This window comes from Bos indicus x Bos taurus, chromosome 22 (genome assembly GCF_003369695.1).
Source record: "Bos indicus x Bos taurus breed Angus x Brahman F1 hybrid chromosome 22, Bos_hybrid_MaternalHap_v2.0, whole genome shotgun sequence".
In the NCBI taxonomy this organism is placed as follows: Eukaryota; Metazoa; Chordata; class Mammalia; order Artiodactyla; family Bovidae; genus Bos; species Bos indicus x Bos taurus.
The window spans coordinates 12,346,663-12,367,665 of record NC_040097.1 but is presented as its reverse complement, the minus strand read 5'-3'; the positions used below and the strand labels follow the sequence as shown (position 1 = coordinate 12,367,665).

The following is a 21,003-nucleotide window of genomic DNA, read 5'->3' as shown; positions in this document are numbered from 1 at the left end:
CAAGAATACTGGAGTGGGTAGCCTATGCCTTCTCCAGCAGATCATCTCGACCCAAGAATCGAACCCGGGTCTCCCGCATTGCAGACAGATTCTTTACCAAGTGAGCTATGCACACAAATGCACCACAGACTATTAGGCTGTGGTTCGGACACCACTGTTCTGACAGCATGTTAGTACATGCAGGTCTGTGAACCCCCTGCAGCACAGACCCTACTCAATGAATAACCGCAGGCCAGTCCAACGCTCCTGCCTGGCACAGGCTTGAGCACAGCGTGTGTGTCACTGGAGCATTAACGAGGGGCTCAATTACACATCACTGTGTGGTTTACATACACACACAGGGGTCGGAGCCCTTGATAACTTATTTCATGCCTATATGAGGCACACCAGCAGAAGTCAGGAACACTGTGTGAGTAAAAATTCCCCATTGAGAGATTCAAGCCTAAACTTTGGCTGAAGAGAGCTCCAAGACCATAAGTAAGCCGCAAGGATATCTGTTATCACTTACAGCTTATACTCTGCAACTAAAACAAACAACCAAAAGCTACCTTTAGGATGGTAACAGTTCTATCCTACTCTGATTTCAAATTTCAAAAAGTGTCTTTGTTCTACCCAACTGGTTTCAAGATAACAAAATGATATAAATGCTACCTTTGACAAGAAGTGAATGCATTTCCTAACTAGAATAGCTAGCAGTGGCTGGGACCTGGAGAGCCCCCGCCATAAGCCCAGACCTCTTCTGGGCCCTTCACCATCACTGCACAGTCTCCTGCAATTCCCAAGGGCCTGGGATCATCCCCCTCCAACTCACAAGAGGAACTGAGACACACAGAGGTTCCATGACCGCCTTTGAATAAACTGTCAGGAAGCAGCAGGGCTGGGAGACAAACGGCTCTGCCTGCCTGTCAGCCTGCCCCAAAGTGGAGGCCCCAACCTCACACCGTATACAAAAATCCCCTCAAAATGGTTGCAGTCCTAAATACAAGACCTAAAACTGTAAGACTCTTAGAAGAAAAACGTAGTTGCAAATCTTTGTTATCTTGAATTTGGTTTCTTAGATATGATACCAAAAAGTGACTGGAGGGAAAAAAATGGGTAAACTTCATCAAAATCGAAAACTTATGTTTCAAAGAATACAATCAGGAAAACGAAGACAATTCACACGATGAAAGAAAAGATTTGCACATCATATTTCTAACAAGGGCTTAAATATCCAGAGTATACAAAGAACTCCTATAACTCAACAACAAAAACAACCTAATTTTTGAAACACAAAAGATTTCAGTAACTTTATCTAAAGAAGATATACAAATAACCAACAAGCACACGAAAAGAAGCTCAACATTATTAGTCATTAGCCAAATGCAAACTGAAACCACAAGGTACCACGCTACACCCATGAGGATGCTACAGTAAAAGCGAACAGTAGCAAGTGTGGGCAAAGACGTGCGAACATAACAGCCTACACATTGCTGGTAGGAATGCGTTGGCCAACTTTCTGGCCAACTCAATAAAATGGTGCAGCCACTACGAAAGAAAATTTGGCTGTTCCTCATAAACAGAGTTATCATACAATCCAGCAATTCCACTCCTAGTATATACCCAACAGAAAGTATGTTGTTGTTATCCTTTAGTTGCTGAACTGTGTCTGACTCTTTTTGTGATCCCACGGACTGCAGCCCGCCAGGCTCCTCTGTCCATGAGATTACCCAGGCAACAATACTGGAGTGGGCTGGCGTTCCCGTCTCCAGGGCATCTTCCTGACCCAGAGACTGAACCTGCATCGCCTGCACTGGCAGGTGGATTCTTTACTACTGGGCCACCTGGGAAGCCCCAACAGAAAGTATGGGTCTACACAAAAACATATGAATGTTCTCAGCAGCCTTATTTAATAAAAGCCAAGAACTGGAAGCAAGCTAAAGTTACCAGTCCATTAACTCATAAATGGACAATATATGGTATCTTTAAACAACGTAATAGTACTTGACCATAAAAGAACTGAAGTACTTATTTTTGTTTACAGCATGAACAGACCTTGAAAACACTATGCTAAGTGAAAGCAGTCAGTCACAAAAGGTCATATGTTGCATGATTCCATTTATATGAAATGTTAGAATATACAAACCTATATATTATGAAAGCATATTAGTGACTGCTGATGGGTACACAGTTCCTTCCTGTGTGATGAATGTTCTGGAATTAAGACAGTAGTGACAGATGCACAATTCTGTTAATATACTAAAAACCAGGGACTTGTATGCTTTGTAAGAGTGAATTTTGTATGTGAATTATATACCAAAAAAAAAAATCCACACCCCAGCCAAACAGGGTTCCCTGGGTCCACCCTGTCCAATGGCAGCCCCACAAGAGGTGGACTACACTGGGAGTAAATTCAGAGAGGACACTGATGGGGGCGAAGGCTACCAGAAACCTTCCCTAAGGGCTCCCAGTCTGTAAGAAAGCTGACAAATCTTTTGGGCCCTGTCTGTCCAAATTCATTTGAAGATCTAATATCGTGATTCTCAATCAGGTGCAATTTGCCTCTCAGGCAGTACCTGGCAATGCGTGGAGATACTGTGGGTAGTTACAACGTGGTGGGGTGGGGGGTGGGGGCAGACTGGGGGGGCGCTACTGGCATCTAGTGGGCAGAGGTCAGAGATGCTGCTCAGCACTGCACAGGGCAGCCCCCCCACCAATCGTCTGGTCCAACACGCCAACAGTGCCACAGCTAAGCAACCGTGATTTAGTTTAATGATGGATCAACCACTTTTTTAGAACTCTGGATTTATATAACCAAGAGGCCCTTTTGATAATAATTATTTCAGATATGTTCAAACTGCTCCAAGCAGTAGAACACGCCTCAAACCAGAACTGCTACAGATGTAGGGTAGGCCCCAGGCCTACGTCAGGCAAACCTATCTCAAAAAAGCAGCCCAGTACTTCTCTGGTGGCTCAGTGAACTCCAATCTGCCTGCCAATGCAGGGCACATGGGTTCGATTCCTGGCCCGGGAAGATTCCACAAGGCATAAAGCAACTAAGCCCGATCTCTGGGTCAGGAAGATCCTCTGTAGAAGGGAATGGCAGCCCACACCCGACTGAGCCGCAACTTGGGAGCCTGCGTGTTGCAACTACTGAAGCCCGCGCACCTAGAGCCTGCGCTCCGCAACGAGAGAAGCCACCACAGCGAGAAGTCCACGTGCCACAATGAAGAGTAGCCCCCACTCGCCACAGCTAGAGAAAAGCCGGCACATACCAACCAAGACCCAGCGCAACCAAAATAATAATTAACATACAAATCATTTAAAAAACAAAAAGCAGTCCAGGCCTTTCCATACTCAGAGGCAGCTAGGAGACTGCCTCAAAGGCCCAGGTCTTAAGCAATGAATTATACTTTAAACTTGAATAGCTAATCAAAGCTTTCTTAAAGTACAGCATTTCTTAAACACTAACCAGTTATCTGAAAGACTCACATAAGGAATGGACTTCTCTTTTTCACATAAGGAAAGAAAATGCAAAAAAAAAAAAAAAAAAAGTCTGCAACAGGAAAATTACTGCTAACCACATACATTACGGGTACATACATGCCAAACAAAATCCAAAGATAGATACACATATGTAGCCCCCATCTATAGAAGCCGCTCTTCTTTCCCACAGGGCCCTCCAAGCTGAGTGACCCAGTGCTAGTGCCGTCACCAAATTTCCAGGTTCTGCCCAACACTTCAAGAAAGGCTCAGCTGTCTCTCTGAAAATATCTCAAGACAGTTATTTTTTAAACAAGTTTGGGCTTTTAAGACCACAACCCACAGGTCCCTTCCTAAAAGGCAAGCCTGAAAAGGGAGTGGGTTGTTTCGGGTTTTTTTCCCTATCTTCATCACACAAAAGGAAAATAATTAAATGTAAATTATCCAAAAATCTACTACCCAAAAACAACTCCTCGTAATATTTTGATGTATAACCTTCTAGAATTTTCCCAAATATATTCATACAAACTTCTTTTTTAAATAAGAATGGGACCATACCCTAATACCATTTTCTGCCCTGCTCTTTTCATCTAGTAATGTATTTCTTTTCCTACATCAGCAAATCCACAGACACGTCATTTTCTAGCAGCACAATATCCAATCCCACGCTAGCACCCTTTTTTTTTTTAAGTCACCTCCTATGGGGCTTTTGAGTGTCTTCAGCATCTTATTATAATCCTGGAATGACTACCTTTACACCTATATCCTTTTCTCAGTCGCCCAGTCTTTTCCCTTAGAATACATTCTCAGAAATGAAATTACTGGGTTGTTTAACGTTTTGGTTTCATGCTGCACCAAACTTCCCCCCTTGAAGTGTGACAACTCATACTGTCACCAGCAGCCCGTGACCGTTGTTCCTCCGTCCAGAAGGGAGTGCAGAACTGCCCTGAGACGTACACTCCCACTGGAGGAAGCCATCTACCCTCACTCAGCACCTTGGACTCTGACGATGCCCTAAGATGGCAATATTCTGCCAACACAGATGGATCCCTTAATTAGTTTTGAGCTGGGAACCAACAACTCAACAATAGTCAATGCCAGGTGTCAGCTGTTTCTAATCTAACCCCATCCATTTGGATGGAAACCTTACTCAACACCCACAGGCCGTTTTGCTAAACAAAACGACTTGTGGTGGAGGAAAACCTCTCTGTGGCCAGAGCCGGTCAGCCTAATTTAAAGCAAATCCGTTTATGAACACGCTCTGTCTGAACCCCAACCCGCCAGGATGCTCCTCCATCTACTAACCGCAGGCTCCAACTCCAGCCTAACTCTCAGAGTTGAGGTCTACAAGGTTTGCTACCTGGAGCTCTGGTGGCCGCAGGCTTGCAGGCGAAGGCGAAAACCCAAGAGGAACTTACGTAAAAGTGGAAATGCAAGAACTGGGCCAGCACTCTGGGGGCCACATCAGGGAAGGTGGCCAGGAGCGTCTGGAGATAAATTTCTAGATCCTTCTCCCTCTTTTCCACCAAGCTCCTGGAGTTTTTCCCAATTATCTTTTTGGGCGGAAGCAGACTTCTATCAATCTTCTTCTCTGCAACAAGCTGTAAGAAAACACAAGTGTGTCAACCACAGACCAAGAGGTTCTGTAACTGTGCAAGGCCAAGGCAAGCAGCTGAGGGCAGGTGCTCGCTACGAAGCCCATCGCGGCAGGAGCACCACGATTAGTGATCAAACTAGCGCACCTGGGTTTGGCCTCAAGTTTAATTAGCACTAGAAACACCGATACAGTTCTAGACAATGAGTTCCACCAAGAGACTCTGGAGACATTTAGGAAATACCTCAAAGCCCCTGAAGTCACCATCTTCTCTAAACCACAACACAATTCTCACGCTACAAATGACCCAGAGAAAGGGAGCTCTCTCCAACGCAAATAAAGAATTACAGCCAGATACTAAAGCACGGGTTCTGGAATAGGTATACCCAGGTGGAACAAGTTGAAGCCTGCTCCCTCCCCTGGAAACTATCCCAGCATCTCATATCCTAGCTACAACTGTCAATCTTAAAACTGAAGTTCAAATACACTCCTTGCACACTGTCTCATGCAAGAGTTGAACTCTCAGGATCCAACGGGTTTGGGGTTTTTTTTTTTTCGCTGTTTACATTAATAAACCAGTTTTGCCCTAAAACCAACCCATGACACAATGGGAACTTGGCCTAAAAGCCCCCAAAGCCCTGAAACACAGGACCCCAATTTTCAATTACCTTTTCATGTAGGTCGTGGAAATCACTGTAGCGGTGCTTGACTGTCCACTCATGGCTCCCATCAGTGATCTGGATGATGTAAACCTAAGAGGGAAAACAGCCCTTGCCTAGCCAGCAATGAGGAAAGCCCCACCTCACCCTTAGCAATAGCTGCAGGACACCCAAACCCCCCAGGCCGAAGTTAAGTTGCTCCTGCCCACCAGCCTCTGTACCTGACCCTTGCTGAGAAGCAGGGGGCCCCTTTTAGCCTCCTCCATGGCCCTAGCACTGGATCTGGCAGGCATATGGGACAAGTCTGACCCCTATCCAACAGTGAGAAACAAAAAAGGCAGCTATCATATTAAGCAATCTCTTTAGTTTTTAAACTCCATGTTTAAGCCTCCATGTAATTCAAAGTCCAATCCAACCTGAGCTGCAAGAAAGGCCTTTCCTTCTGAGGCAAAACAGGGTCAGGTTTGGCAGGACCAACTTTTCTGCTTTAGTTCTTTTTCAGGAGCCCTGACTATATATTCTAGAAGCAAGTCCTTTTCCAACACTTTCAGCTGGTTCAGGAGCTGAACACAGCCAGGAGTCAAGGCACTTAGAAGCTCAGAGGAGGGCTGCTGCTGCTAGGTTGCTTCAGTCGTGTCCGACTCTGTGCGACCCCACAGCCGGCAGCCCGCCAGGCTCCCCCGTCCCTGGGATTCACCAGGCAATAACACTGGAGTGGGTTGCCATTTCCTTCTCCAATGCATGAAAGTGAAAAGTGAAAGTGAAGTCGCTCAGTCGTGTCCGACTCCCAGCAACCCCATGGACTGCAGCCTACCAGGCTCCTCTGTCCATGGGATTTTCCAGGCAAGAGTACTAGAGTGGGGTGCCAGTGCCTTCTCCGCAGAGGAGGGCAGTGATAGATAATTAAGTCCTAATAGAAGCGAACGGGTCAGGAAGACCTGTGTTCAAAATCTGGTTCTGCCATTCCTGGCTATAGTTTATGTATGTATGTCAACTTATGTAAGTGACTGGGAGCCTTAAGTTGTTTGAGCCTTGGTTCCCATCTTAAAATCTGGTAGGATTAAGAATCAAAGGTAATGCATGCAAAATGATTTGTAAAGGGCCTGGCATGTAGTAACTGATCAATCAAAGGTAGGTGTTGATAATTATTCAACTCAGCATACCTGGATAAAAGGACACAAAATCACCACCTTCCCAACACCCATTCAGAGGAAGGCCTCAGCCCTGTGGACTAGGAGAGCTTTTTTGGAGCTAACCCTCCAGGTGGATACACTGCATGCATGATGGCTGACCAGAGCTAAGTCCTCACCTGGATGAGGCCCCATGGTCCTTGCATCCCGCCCCTCTCTGCAGCACGCAGGGAAGGGGGAGGAGAAAATAATCAACTCAACTGAAGCCTCCATTGAGGAGCAGGCCTGTTGCTCCAGGATCCGTAGGAGCCCCTCCACAGCCTGACCATTTCCCTCCCCCTCCTCCTGCCCAGGAAAGGAGAAAGAGCCAGAAAAATGACCCTCAGGAGGAGGATTAGGATGAGGGCCAAGGAGGTGGGGTGAAGGCAGAGCCAAGCCCCCTTCCCCAACTCACCATGGTCCCAGAACAAAGGCCAGGAGGCTGAGAGGTGCTCAGGCCACCCCCACCTTGGGGCCAGTCCCTGCTAGGCAGCCTACCAGGCCCATAGGCGCCCAAGCCCACCCAGACCCAGGAGGGCCTCCTACTTCATCACAGTCTGCAACTTCTCCCCTTTCTATCCTGCATCTCCTCCACAGTCTTGAAGTGTGCATGGGCAGTGAGCCGCTCTCACCCACCCCCCCAGTCCAAACCCATGAAGACCCCTAAGGTTCCGGGCTCTTGGACTCAGTCCTGAGCCACCCCCTCAATTCCCGGGGTCTGCGCTCCACCCGCCTCCATTCTTGTCTCTGCCTGAGCGCTAAGGCCCCCAGATGCCCCCTTCACTTTTGAGCAAATGTCAACTGCAACCCCAAGGGCCCCCAGACCAAGGCCCCGCCCTCTCTTTTTCTTCATGGCTTGCAGCGCCCTGACCCCTTCCGCTGATACCATCCGAAGACCCCTTTCCTAATTCCCCTTCTCCGGGACCCCTGTCACGTCCTCCCAGGCCGGCGCCCCTCCAGGGGAGCCTCCGCCTCAACCTGCCCCCTCTCCTCTGCAGGCCTCCTTTATCCCTTGATCCTTCCCATTCTTAGCCTCCTTTTCTAAACACATACCCTTCCTAATCCCCTTCTCTGCGCCCCACCCCAAGACCCTTTTTCCAGACCTGCGGAGCCCAAGCGTCCGTTCCCCAGATTCTGCCATCCCAGGCCCCCTCCTCAAAGTCGCAGCGCCCCGACATCCTCCTCTCCAGCTACGGGGCCAAGAAGCCCACCCCAACCTCCCGCCCCGGACTCAAGACTCCGGGTTCCAGTCGCCATCTCCAGTTCGGGAGTCCGGGCCCCCAGCACACCGTATACGTGTCCACGAGCTCAGAGCCCACGACGCGCGCCGTCTTGACCGGCTCGGCCTCCCGCTCGGGCCCGAAGCTGCGCGCCGCCGCCGCCATGTTCCGGGCTCGGTCGCCGCCGCCGCCCGGCGCAGACTGGCAGCAGTAGGGGGCGGGGTCAGCGTCCCACCGCCCCCTGGCCCCCGCTGCCCCCCGCCCCCGGCGCGAGCCGTGCAGCCATGTTGGCCCCGCCGCCTTCTCGCGCCCCAGCCCCACTCCGCCCGGCGCACGTAATTGACAGCTGCGGCCCGCGGCGCGCGTGCGCAGGCCGCCTGGGACGGTTCGATTGCGTAATCGGTACCCGAGGCCCCGCCCGCCGCGCGCCTTGCAGCTCGGGAGAAACTGAGGCTTGGGCGGGAATTGCTCTGGGCTCTGGCACTCGGGAGGGATGGCCCTGCACCTTCCGTGGCGAGTCACTGCCACGCCTGGCCTTAGTTTCCCTCTCCGCAAAAGCGACAGTAATTAAATCTCACCTACCTCTTGGTCTCATTCCCTGGAGGACCCGAGTGTGTTGAAGGAGGATCTGATTTGTACCTGGAGTCCGAACAGGACAGAATAACTCTGAGCTAGTTCTTAACCTCTGCAAGACTCAGAGATCTCTGTCAAATGGACTTTCTAGAGAATTGAGTGGGTTAATCCATGCAATGGCTGGCAGGCAAGGCAGGGAACTGGTGTAGGCTCTGTGACTTCCCAGATGGGTCAGCGGTAAAGAATCTGCCTGCCAAACAGGAGACGCGGATTCCATCCCTGGGTCGGGAAGATCCCCTGGAGGAGGAAATGGCAACCCACTCCAGTATTCTTGCCTGGAAAAAATCCCATGGACAGAGGAGCCTGGCAGGCTACAGTCCATGAGGTCACAAAGAGCCAGGCACGACTGAGCCACTCAAAACCAGCTGCGTGAAGGACGTGGAGGGCTTAGGTGGAAAGGATATGTGCTGGCCATCTGGCACAACACCCCCAGATGGTATCCTGCTGCTGAGTCACTTCAGTCGTGTCCGACTCTGTGCGACCCCATAGATGGCAGCCCAGCAGGCTGCCCCGTCTCTGGGATTCTCCAGGCAAGAACACTGGAGTGGGTTACCATTTCCTTCTCCAATGCATGAAAGTGAAAAGTGAAAGTGAAGTCGCTCAGTTGTGTCCGACCCTCAGCGACCCCATGAACTGCAGCCTTCCAGGCTCCTCCATCCATGGGATTTTCCAGGCAAGAGTAGATGGTATCCTACCAGAGCTCAAAACGAGGGGGTGACAGATAGGCCCTGGACTCAGGAACTACAGTGCTGGAAAAGGGAAGCATGGGCACAGAGAAGGAGCCCTAACCCGGGTCCAGAAGAGAGGTAGTAACCCAACTGGAGAGGGAGAGTCTTACACAGATGAGGCATCTGTCGGTGTATTTGTTGACTGGTAGAGTGCATTTCAGCCTAGACCTAGTACTTTTCTCCCGGAGGAGATGACAGATCTGGGGAAAGGCTCCTCTGGCACCCTTGGCAGAAGGGCTCCAAACCGTACTCTCTTGAGGTAGACCAGTGCCTTCCTTCTCCACTAGTCCCACAGCACCATAATCCAAGCTTGGTGTTCGAGGCTTCTCTTGGCAGGGTCCTCCACTCCCAGCTTCTTGCATACTGCTGCAGGAAAGTGAAGTCACTCAGTCGTGTCTGACTCTTTGCGACCCCATGGACTGTAGCTTACCAGGCTACTCCGTCCATGGGATTTTCCAGGCAAGAGTACTGTACTGGAGTGGGTTGCCATTTCCTTCTCCAGGGAATCTTCCCAACCCAGGGATCTAACCTGGGTCTCCCGCACTGCAGGCAGATGCTTTACCATCTGAGCCACCAGGGAAGCCCAGAGGGGTTTCACTTAAGTCAGAAGCTGCCAAGTCAGCCAGACCTGAGCAAGTCACCACCCCTCCAGGAGCCTCACCCACCTCCTTGGTTGGATAAGAGTTGTGTTGCTGGCCTGGGGCCCACTGCATTGCAGCTCCTGCCTGTCCTGGACTCATGTTTTCATCCATTCTAAAAACCTTTCCAGAGAGTCTCCTGGGGGAATGGGGGACAGAGGGAAAGAGCCCTGATCCTTGTAGCCCTTCATCTGCTCCTTGCCCTGGGCAGAGGACACAGGGACTCAGGCCAGTGTGAGATCACCAGGGCCGGGGGAGGGAGTAGAGGATATTGCAGGCAGGGGTGGGCTGGGTCGGGAATGCGGCGGGGCTGGGCTATTTAAGCCCAGGGCCGCTGGCAACCCCAGCAGCCTGCCCTGTGAGCCGCCAGTATGGATGACATCTACAAGGCTGCGGTAAGGGATGGGCCTGGGCAGGGCTGGGGTGGGCGTACCCACTGGGGGCTCAGGGGCAAGGTCACCCCAAGGAGGTGGTGGGAACCCAGGATAAGGTCCACGAACTTTCAGCCTAGACCTTCAAGGGGCCAGTTGGTCTGGCATTCCAGGGTGTAGAAGGGGTGAAGAGTTTAGGATCCGGGGGGAACTGTCAGGGTTGGTGGAGGACATCAAAGCTATGGCATCATGTCCAGCCCTGCCTCCAAACGTCGGTAGTCTGTGTCACTGTCTCTGGGACACACCTCTCTGCATTTGTGTCTGGTCTCTTTCCTAGTCTCTGTCTCTTTGTTCCTCCCAAGCTCTCCTTCTGAGGCTCTGTCGCTGTTTCCCTCTCCCCATTTCTGCCCCTCACATTCTGCTTCTCACACATCCAATCCCTCACCAGCCCCTTGGCTGCCTGAAGATGCTCTGGAGGGTGGGACAGGGGTTGTGAGGAGGGGGCTGCAGAGGGCTCTGAAGTTTGAGGCGGGCACAGAGGGACTAGGAGGGAATAACAGACCTGGGGCCTAGCCCCTGTTCAGCCTGGCAGGCTCAGGGCTCAGGGGCTCAGCTAGGGGGAAGGGCTAGAGGGTGGTCACCTTTTCTTGGTCACCCCAAGTCCCTGCAGGGGCCACTGAGGGGCTTCAGATGCTATTCCATCCTGGGAGTGGGGGTGTTGCTGACCTCTGTCCACCACAGAGACAAGGGCATCTGACACAGACATCTGTCTGCAAGGGAACCCCTACCTCAGCTCCAGGAAGTATGGCCCCCCTCCTGGGCAGGGAAGGCTACAGCTGGCTCTGGGGGTGCCCCTGTCTTTCCTGCAGGAGTCTGTGGAGCTGGGGGAGGGGGCAGCCCTCCACCCCGTGCCCATACAAGGCCTGGCGGGCCAGGGACTAATTTTGGCTCTTGAGACACCAGGAGGCCAAGGGGCCAGATAACGCTGCCCCACCCCCTGCATGCCAGAGTCCCCAGAACAATCACCAGGTTTAACTTTGTCCCCCGTTAAAAATAGCCCAGTGGCCACCGGTCAGGTTACAGCGGGTGGCTTTGCCCACCCCCGCTGTGGTTTTATTGTCCCAACCTGAGGGACAGCTGCCCCTCAGGCCACCCAGCTTGGGTTTCATCAGGGGGGCTGAACGGACACTGAGTGGCCAAACTGGCTATTGTTACTCAGGGTCACCTTGGTCCTGGAGCGGGTGCCCACCTGCCACCCTGGCCCTGAGCCCAGCCTCAGGGAGGCGAGCTGGGTCACCTCAGGGCTTTGGGGGCAGGCTGGGAGAACTGAGGCCTCTGCTCGGTGACCTGGGAACGGCCTGCCTCTTCCCGGCTTAGTCTTCCCACCTGTGGAATGGGCTGGTTTCCTCGACAGCAGCTAAGGTCTGAGCCTGAGACTTCTTTTCTTCTCTAGGTAGAGCAGCTGACAGAAGAGCAGAAAAATGGTGAGTGCCCCACCATGCATGTGGGGAAACAGCAGGGCCCAGCTGGGGGAGCGTGAGGACCCCAGGCTGCAGGCCCGAGGCTGGGGTCCCTCTCCCTGTCACCCCAGAGGTCTCAGAGGGGAGCGGGCAGGTTAGCAGGCAGCCCTTGGCATCTGGCCTTCAGGGTTCTTGACTGAGATGTGCTGCTCTGCTTCCCCTCCTCTCCTACTGGACACAGAGTTCAAGGCGGCCTTTGACATCTTCGTGCTGGGCGCTGAGGATGGCTGCATCAGCACCAAGGAGCTGGGCAAGGTGATGAGGATGCTGGGGCAGAACCCCACCCCTGAGGAGCTGCAGGAGATGATTGACGAGGTGGATGAGGATGGTGAGCCCATTTGTCCCTCCCCAGGCCCCCAGCTCTGGGGGGACTTGAACCCTGGCCCTGCCACTTCTTACTCTGCGCCCTTAAAGGAGCTGTTTGGCCTCTCTGATCCTCAACCATATCATCTATGCAATGGGTGCAATAATCACACTCGCCTCAGAGTCACTGGGAGGATTCAGTGAGAACACCACTGGGGTCAGTGTCCAGCCATTCTGACCACTGCCCTTTAATGGCTGTGCTGCCCTCTCCCCCAGGCAGCGGCACAGTGGACTTTGATGAGTTCTTGGTCATGATGGTTCGGTGCATGAAGGATGACAGCAAAGGAAAGTCTGAGGAAGAGCTTTCAGACCTCTTCCGCATGTTTGACAAGTGAGTGTGTGAGCCTGGACCTCCGACCCTGACCCTGGCAGAGCTGGGCAGAGGGGGACAGCTTTGTGACCTTAGGCCTCCATCTCCTGTTCTGTGCCATAAGGGAATAGGATGCCTCATCTCCCGGTGGCCCTTCCCTGCTTCCCAGGGTCATGAGCAGGGCTGTTTCACCCCCTCCCCCTGCCCCTAAAATGGGTTCTGAGGCCCCTCTCACCCAACTGGCAGAAATGCTGATGGCTACATCGACCTGGAGGAGCTGAAGATAATGCTTCAGGCTACAGGGGAGACCATCACAGAGGACGACATTGAGGAGCTCATGAAGGACGGTGACAAAAACAACGATGGCCGCATCGACTATGATGGTGAGTGGGTCCATCTGAATCCCCCTGCCCACACCCTGCCCAGGCCCCATGTCTAACCTATGCCTGTCCATCTCTCCACAGAGTTCCTGGAGTTCATGAAGGGGGTGGAGTAGACACCAACCTTCACCCAGAGCTGCCTGTGCCACCTTCCAACTCCAGCTGGGCCCCGGGACTGTGGGCAGGGGGCCAGGGTCCCCAGGATGTGAACTTGGGTGTGTCCTTGATGAAGGGCCCTCCATGACTACCTCCCTCAGCACTGTTCTAGGAAATGCCAATAAAATCGTGCTCCTAGAGGCCTGGTGTCCAGCTTTCATTCCCCCATCTCCACCAGTGGCCTCTCCTGCCCTGACCGCCACCTTCCCTGTCCCAGAACCCATGCTCTCACCACCCTTGCACCCCGCCTTCTACAGCTCAGAGACCACCATGCTCCATACCCACCTGGCTCCTTTCTAGAACTGCTGGTGCCCAGGCTCCATCTCCAGCAATTCCACATCTGGAGTCTGTGGTGGCCCAGGAATCTGAGTTTCACAGATCCCTGGGGGCCATGGCTTTAGTCAGCCAGTTGGCAGCAGAAGGATCCTAATACTCGGAGGGGCAGTCATTGAGCACCAGGCCAAGCCCTGGATGCCACTTGGCAGAGCAGCCATGGCTCCTTCTCATGTCTGGTTGGGGGCAGCAGGACGCTTGGGGGGGAAACTGGCCTGTGGCTCCAGTCCCTCTGCCCACTCACTTAGATTTCCTGCTGGCAGTGTTGACTCCCCAGACCCAGTGGCAAATCGTCTACTCTACCTCCCCTCACTCATTTGACAGGTAAGGACCCTGGTGCCCAGGGAGGCTCAGAGAGGGGCCTGTCAGGGTCATCCTGTGAGTCTGGGGAGAGCAGAGCCACCTGGCTCCCAGCCGAGGACTCCGATGAACAGGTCCTGATGGGCAGGACTCCCAGTTCCTGTGAACCTCATGACTCCAGCACCCACTTTCACTCCCTGTCAGGGAGTGGAGGCATGGGGCCTGGTGACTCTCAGCTACCTGGGGGTACCCAGGCCAGAGCTACGGACATAACAGTGAGACTGGCCTCCGGGAGATGGGGGACCACAAGGAAGCGAGGTGTCAGCAGTGGTGCTTACCAGAGGGACAGCTGCCCCAGTGCCTAGGCTCCAGCCAGAATGTCAGCAGCTGTTGTGCTCCGCCCAGCCACTCCACAGCCTCCCCACCTGTGCCCCAGCCTTGGCATTCTCCAGACAGGCCCGGCATTCCAGAGACGGTCTTGGAATTCTGAAGATGCCTCAGTGGAGGCCAAAGCTGGTGGGAGCTGCCTGGTCCCTGGAGAGATCGGGGAGAGGAGACGGGTCCCCTCCATCCTGTCCTCGGGAGCTGGAACTGAAGGACCTACATGTACACCCAGGAATGACATTCAGGATAGGAGGCAGGGTGATGGTGGGTGGCACCACCAGCCTGTGTGCCATTCCAGGGTTTAGTCATACCCCGACTATGTGTCTAGCACTGGCTGAACACTCGGACCTTTCAGAGGGAGGCCCAGTCCCTAACTTTGTGGAATTTATAGTAAACTCAGGAAGACAAAGAAGAGATGAGTACAGTGAGGAAACCAGCAGAGTGCAAAATGGGGATTGGAGAGGGGATGTGCTGGTGGGGTGGGAGAAACCCTGGGTAAGCGAAGGGCCCAAGGCCCTGGGAGGGAAGGAAGGAGGCGTTGAAGACAGCTGATGACTCTGGAGCTAGGGAATTTGGAAGCCCCGAGGTCTTGGCCCCCTGGACACAAGGGTTTTACTGGAATTGTGGGATGGGAGCTCAACTACAAAGGGCAAAAGGAATGAGGCAAGGTAAAGGGGAGATGGCAAGTGTGGACAATGCTGGTGATATTTTGCAAAGACTCAGGGAACAGAGAGATGAGCTGGAGCTGAAGGGAGATGTAAAGTCCAGGGAAGCTAACTTAAGGAGGTGGGTTAGGGAATGACCAATATGCTCATGGGAGCAACCTAGTGAAGCTGGGAAAGGAGCGAAGCAAGATGCAGGGGCAGAACTTCAGAGGGCCAGGGTCTCTAGGAGTGTGTCAAGGGCCTGTTTATAGCCCTGGGACTAGATCCAAGCTGAACAGGAAGGAAGAGGAAGCTTGAGGCAGGGAGGAAAGAATCGTGGCAGCAGGGATGCTGAGCAGGAGGTGGAATCAGAGGAGGAAATATTCTGAATGCAGACAGTGAAGGTCACATCTTCATTGATGATAACTTGGAAGATGGGTAACTGAGGTGGGGGAGGAGGACAAGGACCATAGGCTGGGGACTCCCACGGGATATGGGATGCTAACGGTATAAGCAAAGGAGGGGAGGAAAATTCCAAGAGTTGAGCCCTCTGTGAACAAACTAGGAGGATGACTGGGCCAGCTACAAAGAGGGTACAAGGGGGCTGCTGGATGGCGCCTTGAAGGGATCCACACCACATTTCTAATGCGGGGGGGGCAAGAGTTCAATCCTTGGTCAGGGAACTAGATCCCACATGCCATGGGCCATGGCCAACAAAAAAGAGAAGGGGTCCACGGGTAGGAAGTTCTGTGAGACTTTCCCGATATCTGTGCTCCAGAATGAGGTTTTGGTGGAGGAAGTGCTGAGGGCATCCAATCTTCCCAGGTACGTCTACCACGGAATTCGAGCTGGGAGAAGCTGGGCTGCATGCTTTATAAGCCCGCCTGGGGGCACATGGCGCATCACAGAACACCTCACACAGCTGTACAGTGGACGCAGGCTGACAAGCTGCCGTCAGTACATGCCACTGCACGCCCCCACATGCAGCCCCCGGGTCTGACCATTCTGCTTTGTCCAGTCCTCTCCGTTTCTGTTGGGCTGTGTCATCATTTGCCTGACAACGCTTCTTCCATGAAGCCTCCTTTGACTTCCTCCATCAGAAGCAAGCACTGGACGCCTGTAAAGCAAGGCAGTTAGAACACTCCTTCACAGCATACACCACAAGAAACTCAGAACAGCCTAGAGACTTAAGACATGACACAGTGAAACTCCTAGAACATAGGGAACGCATTCTCTGACATGCTGTGCTAAGTCGCTTCAGTCGTGTCCAACTCTTTGTGACCCCATGGACTGTAGTCCACCAGGCTCCTCTGTCTACAAAATTCTCCCAGCAAGAATACTGGAGTGGACTGCCATGCTGTCCTCTAGGGGTCTTACCGACCTCTGCAGGGATTGAACCTGCAGCTTCTGCACTGCAGGCGGATTCTTTACCACTAAGCCACCTGGGAAGCCTCTTCTCTGACATAAATAGTAGCAATCTTTTCTCAGATCAGTCTCCCAAGGCAAAAGAAAATAAAGGCAAAAATAAATGGGACCTAATCAAACTTTCAAGCTTTTGCACAGTAAATGAAACCATAAACAAAACAAAATGACAACCTATGGAGTGGGAGAAAAAATTTGCAAATAACATGACTGACAGACAAGGGCTTAATTTCTAAAGTATATGAACAGTTCATACAACTCAATATGAAAAAACAACCCAGTCAAAAAATGAGCAGAATAGCTAAATAGATATTTCTCCAAAAGAGACATACATCCATCAGCAGATGAATGGATAAGAAAGCTGTGGTACATATACACAATGGAGTATTACTCAGCCATTAAAAAGAATACATTTGAATCAGTTCTAATGAGGTGGATGAAACTGGAGCCTATTATACAGAGTGAAGTAAGCCAGAAGGAAAAACACCAATACAGTATACTAACGCATATATATGGAATTTAGAAAGATGCTAACAATAACCCTGTGTACGAGACAGCAAAAGAGACACTGATGTATAGAACAGTCTTATGGACTCTGTGGGAGAGGGAGAGGGTGGGAAGATTTGGGAGAATGGCATTGAAACATGTAAAATATCATGTATGAAACGAGATGCCAGTCCAGGTTCGATGCACGATGCTGGATGCTTGGGGCTAGTGCACTGGGACGACCCAGAGGGATAGTATGGGGAGGGAGGAGGGAGGAGGGAGGAGGGTTCAGGATGGGGAACACATGTATACCTGTGGCGGATTCATTTTGATATTTGGGAAAACTAATACAATTATGTAAAGTTTAAAAATAAAATAAAAAAAAGAGACATACAGATAACCAATAGCCAACAGGCTATCTGTTGCATAAAAAGATGCAAAACATCACTAATTATTAGAGAAATGCAAATCCGAACCACAATGAGGTTCCACCTTACACCAGTCAGAATGGCCATCATCAAAATGCCTACAAATAGCGGTACATGTGTACAATGGAATGTTACTCAGCCATAAAAAGAATGAAACAATGCCATTTGCGGCAACATGGATGGACACAGAGATTGTCACACTGAGTGAAGTCAGAGACAAGTATCATACGACATCGCTTATAGGTGGAATCTAAAAAAATACGGTACAGGGACTTTCCTGGTGGTCCAGTGGTTAAGACTCTGCTCTCCCAATGCAGGGGGCCTGGGTGTGACTCCTGGTCAGGGAACATGATCCCACATTCTGCAACTAAAAGTTCATATGCTGCAACTGAAGATCCCACATACCACAGTGAAGATGGGAGATCCTGAATGCCGCAACTAAGACCTGGCACAGCCAAATAAATAAATAACAATAAATATTTAAAAAATTAAAATGGGGCAAACAAGTTTATTTGCAAAACAGAAATAGAGTCATACATGTAGAAAACAAGCTTATGATTACCAGGGGAAAGAATGGGGTGGAGGGAGGGTAAATTGGGAGACTGAGACTGACATACACACACTGCTATATATAAAGTAAGTAACTAGTAAGGACCTACTGTATAGCACAGGGAACTCTTCTCAATACTCTATAATGACCTATATGTGAAAAGAAACTAACTGAGTGGACACATATAGAACATTCATTTTGCTGTACTGCTGAAACTAACACAACACTGTAAGTCAACTATTCTCTAATAGAAAAGGTTTAAAGTCTACAAAGAATAAATGCTGGAGAGGGTGTGGAGAAAAGGGAATCCGTCTACACTGTTGGTGGAAATGTAAACTGGTGCAGCCACTATGGAAAACATCATGAAAGTTCCTTTAAAAATGAAAACTAGAGTTACCATATGACCCAGCAATCCCACCCCTGGGCATATGTTCAGAAAAGATGAAAACCCTAATTCAAAAAGACGTGCACCCCATGTTCATGGCTTCCCAGGTGGCACAGTAGTAAAGAATCCACCTGCCAATGCAGCAGACACAAGAGACGCACATTTGATCACTGGGTCGGGAAGATCCCCTAGAGAAGGAAATGGCAACCCACTCCCAATATTCTTGCCTAGAAAATCCCAAGGACAGAGGAGCCTGGTGGGCTATGGGTCCATGGGGTCGCAAAAGAACTGGACGTGACTTAGCAACTAAACAACAAACGTACGTACCCACACAATGGAATATTATTCAGCCATAAAAAGAGTGAAATATTGCCATTTGCAGCAACACTGGGTGGACCTAGACATGATCAAACTAAGGGAAGTAAGTCAGATAGAGAAAGTCAAATATAAATGATATCACTTATATGTGGAACCTAAAACATAATACAAAGGAACTTACTTTTAAAATAGACTCACAGAGATAGAAAACAAAGTTATGGTTACCAATGGAAGAAAAGAGGGGGAGAAATAAATAAGGAGTATGGGATTAATAGATACACACTACTGTATATAAAATAGATTAAAACGATTTACTGTATAGCACAGGGGACTATATTCAACATCGTGTACTAATCTATAATGGAAAATAATCTGAAAAAGGATATATATATTTATATACATATATGCTAATCACTTTGCCATATACCTGAAACTAATGATACTGTAGATTGACTATACTTAGGAAAAAATAATGATAAACAAGTAACTTTTAAAACATTTTAACAAGAAGCCATCACTGGAGCATCTCCCCCTGCCCCTACCTCTCTCTTCATATTAAGGTTGCCTGGTTACTTACTGTGTGCTGGGTCAAGAGGCTGTAGTTTCTGCTGGGCGGCCCTGCTGCCCATCCAGGGCCTGACCCAGCCAGCAGCTTTTGGACCTCCAGCAGTTCTGACTTTGTCCATTAGATGGCACAAGATGTCTGTGGCTGGGCCCATTGATCCCAGACATCAAGGGCACCCTTGGGGTCTTTTTCTTAACTGCAGCCAGCAAGTGAAGATCTAAAATTTGTTTTGTTTTGTTTAGCCACGCCACACAACTTGTAGGATATTAGTTCCTGGACCAGGGATAGAACTCAGGCCCTCAGCAATGAAAGGACAGAGGCCTAACCACTGGACCGCCAGGGAATTCCCTGCAAGCAGAGATCTTTACAGAAGATCCTTACCCTGCTTCCTAGACTCGGAGCCAGGCCCAGAGAAGAAGAGGACCTGGTGAGGCCACGAAAGTTCAGCCCCTTCGACGGGCTGCTTTTCTGCAGTGTGGGATGGGCTGCCCCCACATCCTGCCCGAGTAAACCCAGGCCTCCCCTGCAGTCACAGCTGGGGGCCTGGCTGAGCTTAGATCCCCAGGGTGAGCTGGCAGGCTGAGTTGCTGGGCCTCCCGCCCACAGCTGGTGGCCACATGCTGGTTGAGGGGCTGTCCAGCTCAATCTCCAGCTAGACATTGACCCCTGGCCTGGGCGACAGGCTGAAGCATCTCCCCGTGGAGATGGATGCAGAGGGACTCCACCCTTCCAAGGACCCAGGATATGACCACCATCATGGCAGCCGCTGCACAAGCACCTCTCACCAGTTTATAGAGCCTGGTACCCCTAAGGTGGCTGGTCCCTGGCTCTGGACAGAGGAGACTGAGACCCAGAGAAGGAAGGGCCTTGCCCAAGGTTCTTCAGGGGATCCAGAGGAAGGATGGCCTCCCTGAGTAGACCCTTGCTCAATCCCAGGTCAGGAGGCACGTGTATTTCTAGAGGAGATGGGGACTGGGAGACAGGTTTCCAGGTCCCTGGGTCCTTCTTATGCTGACTCAAGAGACTGATTTGTTTCCAAAATTTTTTTTTTTTTTTTAAAGAGAGAGATTGATCTATTTCCCTTTCAGAAATGAGCTAGAAAGGGAGGTGGGATCCCAGTACCTTTAGGAGCAAAGGGGCAGGACAGAGCAAGTCCTGTTCTCAGGCTGCTATGTGGCCTGGACCACCTCTTTCATTCTTTGATGCCATTTGAGGATTCAGGCTTGTCTCTCCAGGAGGCCTAACTTACAAAAGTTTCTAGAATCCTGGGAGCACCAAGATTCTGGCTCAAGGTTGAAATCTTAGCACCCAAGGCTTCAGATTCTGAGTGTAGGGGTCTGGAATGGGGTAGAGTGGCAGCTGTGGAGGGTGGAGACAGGGACTACTGTTGAGATGACGGGGGTCTCCTTGAGTGTCCTTATTCAGCCTCTCAGCCTCATCTCCCCTCTTGTCGATATTCTGTGACTCTCCTGTCCCCTGGATCAGCACTCAGAGCAGAGGGAATGGGGGTATGAGCATCCTCCCCCTACCTTCACTCTGGAGGAACCATAGATATAGGGCCTACAGGCAGAGGGGAAGTCTGGGAAGAACCCACCACTCACCTAGTGATGCTCTGGGCCCCGGGGCTCTGGGAGAACTGGAGGAGGGAGGCGGGGCAAAGGGGGCTTCTCTGGCACAAGGTGAATCCTGTTCCCTGACCCAGTGAAATGGGATGTGGGGCCTGGAGGCCAGATAGGAATAGGCCTGGGTGGAGAAGTCTGGCCACTCATCTGTTGCCAATTTCAGATCTGTAAAGTGTGGCCGGACCTCAAGTCCTCTTCCAAAGCACAGAGTCCCTTGGGCTGGAATGAGTACCCCTAGGCAACTTGGGCCGTGTCAGGGGAGCTGGGGAGCCAGGCCAAGGCTTCAGGGGGCTGGACTCTTGGTGTCAGGGACCTGGGCACAGAATCAACCTGTGGGGGGGTCTCTGTCATGGGCAGTGGAGG

The 21,003-nt window shown here is 51.2% G+C and overlaps 2 protein-coding genes and 1 long non-coding RNA gene across 5 annotated transcripts in view; 1 reads left to right on the top strand and 2 right to left on the bottom strand.

Moving 5' to 3' along the window:
• Positions 1–8,415, bottom strand: part of NISCH (nischarin) — a 62,263-nt gene extending 53,848 nt beyond the window's left edge. Inside the window, exons 1-3 of one of the 3 annotated variants that reach the window (XM_027523601.1) lie at positions 8,174–8,415; positions 5,725–5,808; positions 4,881–5,063 (exon numbers count right to left, since the gene is read on the bottom strand). In XM_027523601.1, the coding sequence (XP_027379402.1) occupies positions 4,881–5,063; positions 5,725–5,808; positions 8,174–8,269 (363 nt within the window). In that variant the 5' untranslated portion in view covers positions 8,270–8,415. The remainder of the gene's footprint in view (positions 1–4,880; positions 5,064–5,724; positions 5,809–8,173) is intronic. The other 2 variants (XM_027523599.1, XM_027523600.1) reach the window with 2 other exon arrangements.
• Positions 8,416–9,591: 1,176 nt separating this feature from the next.
• LOC113880721 lies at positions 9,592–20,399 on the bottom strand. Its single transcript, XR_003507807.1, has 4 exons — positions 20,141–20,399; positions 15,866–15,981; positions 11,861–11,936; positions 9,592–9,831 (listed from the first exon to the last, which is right to left on the bottom strand). It is a non-coding gene; the product is annotated as an uncharacterized LOC113880721 (long non-coding RNA).
• Positions 10,412–13,344, top strand: TNNC1 (troponin C1, slow skeletal and cardiac type). Its single transcript, XM_027523238.1, has 6 exons — positions 10,412–10,498; positions 11,928–11,958; positions 12,176–12,322; positions 12,574–12,688; positions 12,914–13,050; positions 13,132–13,344. The coding sequence occupies exons 1-6, from the start codon at positions 10,475–10,477 to the stop codon at positions 13,161–13,163; spliced, it is 486 nt and encodes a 161-aa protein (XP_027379039.1). The 5' UTR covers positions 10,412–10,474; the 3' UTR covers positions 13,164–13,344.
• Positions 20,400–21,003: the final 604 nt, after the last annotated feature.